Genomic DNA, 2,500 nt, shown 5'->3' with positions numbered 1-2,500 from the left:
AGGAGCTTCCTGCCGATGTGGTCGACGAGCAGCGCCGAGAGGGTGATGGCGACGATGAGCACGACCGTCACGATGAAGTAGGCCGCGTTGTTGTACGAGCTCGAGATCTTGGAGAAGAGCTCCATGCCGTAGAGCGTGAAGCTCGCCACGCCGGTCATGTTGTAGAGGAACATGAGGCCGCAGGAGATGAGCAGCGGGCGCCAGAACGTGGGTCGGATGAGGTCCTCGCAGGCGATCCTCCACCGGTCGATCTCGCAGCTGTTGGTGATCTCGTGGTACTCCTCCATGACGTCGTTATCGACGCCGCGCAGCCACTGGAGCGTCGAGAGCGCGTCGTTGGGGCGAACGTGGATGAGGAACCTTGGCGACTCCGGCATGCACAGCACGACGGACACGAAGAAGGGCATCGTCGTGCAGATCCCGACAATCGCCAGGTTCTTCCACACGAGGATTTCGCCCAGCAGGAAGCACAGGAGACAGCCAACCTGCGGGGAAACACGAGGCTCATTATTCCTCTCATTTCTCGCCCGTGACAAAACTGCAAATCACTATCCTGCCACGGGGGAAGACTCCCGCCATGCCACCAGAACAACCCTCCCACCTCAAAACAACCAAACTACCTCCCTAGAACAACCTTATTCAAACCAAACTACCTCCCCAGAACAACCTCATTCAAAATCCAAACTACCTCCCCAGAACAACCTCATTCAAAATCCAAACTACCTCCCCAGAACAACCTCATTCAAACTCCAAACTACCATTTCCTCAATAGCTACCACATTTATTCTTTTCTTGTCTTTATTACTTCCTGAAACAACGAACAGAACCTGGAAGGCGAGGAGCGGAGCCGAGGAGATGGCGCCCCTGATACGCGGCACAGAGACCTCGGCCACGTACACCTGCGCGATGACCATGATGATGCCAGTGCACACGCCCGACGTCGCGTGGAACAAGAACACCATCCACACCTGTTGATCGAGAGGAATGATAAAAGGAGAGGAAAGAGGTGGAAAGAGATGGCGATGAAAGGGAAGAGATGGAAAGAGATGATGGCGATGAAAGGGAAAAAGATTAAAGGAGAGGAAAGAGGTGGAAAGAGATGACGATGACAGGGAAGAGATGGAAAGAGATGACGATAACAGGGAAGAGATGGAAAGAGATGACGATAACAGGGAAGAGATGGAAAGAGATGACGATAACAGGGAAGAGATGGAAAGAGATGACGATAACAGGGAAGAGATGGAAAGAGACGACGAAAGGGAAATAGATGAAAAGAGATGAAGATAACAGGGAAGAGATGGAAAGAGATGACGATGACAGGGAAGAGATGGAAAGAGATGATGACGATGACAAGGAAGAGATGGAAAGAGATGACGAATATAGGGAAGAGATGGAAAGAAATGACGATAACAGGGAAGATATGGAAAGAGATGACGATGAAAGGGAAGAGATGGAAAGAGATGACGATAACAGGGAAGAGATGGAAAGAGATGACGAAAGGGAAAGAGATGGAAAGAGATGACGAAAGGGAAAGAGATGGAAAGAGATGACGAAAGGGAAAGAGATGGAAAGAGATGACGAAAGGGAAAGAGATGGAAAGAGATGACGATGAAAGGGAAGAGATGGAAAGAGGTGACGATAACAGGGAAGAGATGGAAAGAGATGACGATAATAGGGAAGAGGTGGAAAGAGATGACGATAACAGGGAAGAGGTGGAAAGAGATGACGAAAGGGGAAGAGATGGAAAGAGATGACGAAAGGGAAAGAGATGGAAAATGATGATGAAAGGGAAAAAGATGAAAGGAGAGGAAAGAGACGACGAAAGGGAAAGAGATGAAAAGAGATGACGATGACAGGGAAGAGATGGAAAGAGATGACGAAAGGGAAAGAGATGGAAAATGATGATGAAAGGGAAAAAGATGAAAGGAGAGGAAAGAGACGACGAAAGGGAAAGAGATGGAAAGAGGTGACGAAAGGGAAAGAGATGGAAAGAGATGACGAAAGGGAAAGAGATGGAAAATGATGATGAAAGGGAAAAAGATGAAAGGAGAGGAAAGAGACGACGAAAGGGAAAGAGATGAAAAGAGATGACGATGACAGGGAAGAGATGGAAAGAGATGACGAAAGGGAAAGAGATGGAAAATGATGATGAAAGGGAAAAAGATGAAAGGAGAGGAAAGAGACGACGAAAGGGAAAGAGATGAAAAGAGATGACGATAACAGGGAAGAGATGGAAAGAGATGACGAAAGGGAAAGAGATGGAAAGAGATGACGAAAGGGAAAGAGATGGAAAATGATGATGAAAGGGAAAAAGATGAAAGGAGAGGAAAGAGACGACGAAAGGGAAAGAGATGAAAAGAGATGACGATGACAGGGAAGAGATGGAAAGAGATGACGAAAGGGAAGAGATGGAAAGAGATGACGAAAGGGAAAGAGATGGAAAATGATGATGAAAGGGAAAAAGATGAAAGGAGAGGAAAGAGACGACGAAAGGGAAAGA

General features: G+C 47.6%; 2 protein-coding genes across 3 annotated transcripts in view; both read right to left on the bottom strand.

Moving 5' to 3' along the window:
* Positions 1 to 968, bottom strand: part of LOC113806822 (facilitated trehalose transporter Tret1) — a gene marked incomplete at its 5' end in the record, with an annotated part of 2,049 nt that extends 1,081 nt beyond the window's left edge. Inside the window, 2 exon segments of the mRNA XM_070127702.1 lie at positions 1 to 485; positions 828 to 968. The exon segment at positions 1 to 485 is cut by the window's left edge and continues 1,081 nt beyond it. Coding sequence (XP_069983803.1) covers positions 1 to 485; positions 828 to 968 — 626 coding nt within the window.
* The window catches only part of LOC138863576 (uncharacterized), a 111,690-nt gene that overhangs the window by 18,933 nt on the left and 90,257 nt on the right, over positions 1 to 2,500 (bottom strand). The window lies entirely within an intron of this gene.

Source organism: Penaeus vannamei, chromosome 1 (genome assembly GCF_042767895.1).
Source record: "Penaeus vannamei isolate JL-2024 chromosome 1, ASM4276789v1, whole genome shotgun sequence".
Classification (NCBI taxonomy): domain Eukaryota; kingdom Metazoa; phylum Arthropoda; class Malacostraca; order Decapoda; family Penaeidae; genus Penaeus; species Penaeus vannamei.
This window is presented reverse-complemented; position numbering and strand designations above follow the sequence as displayed.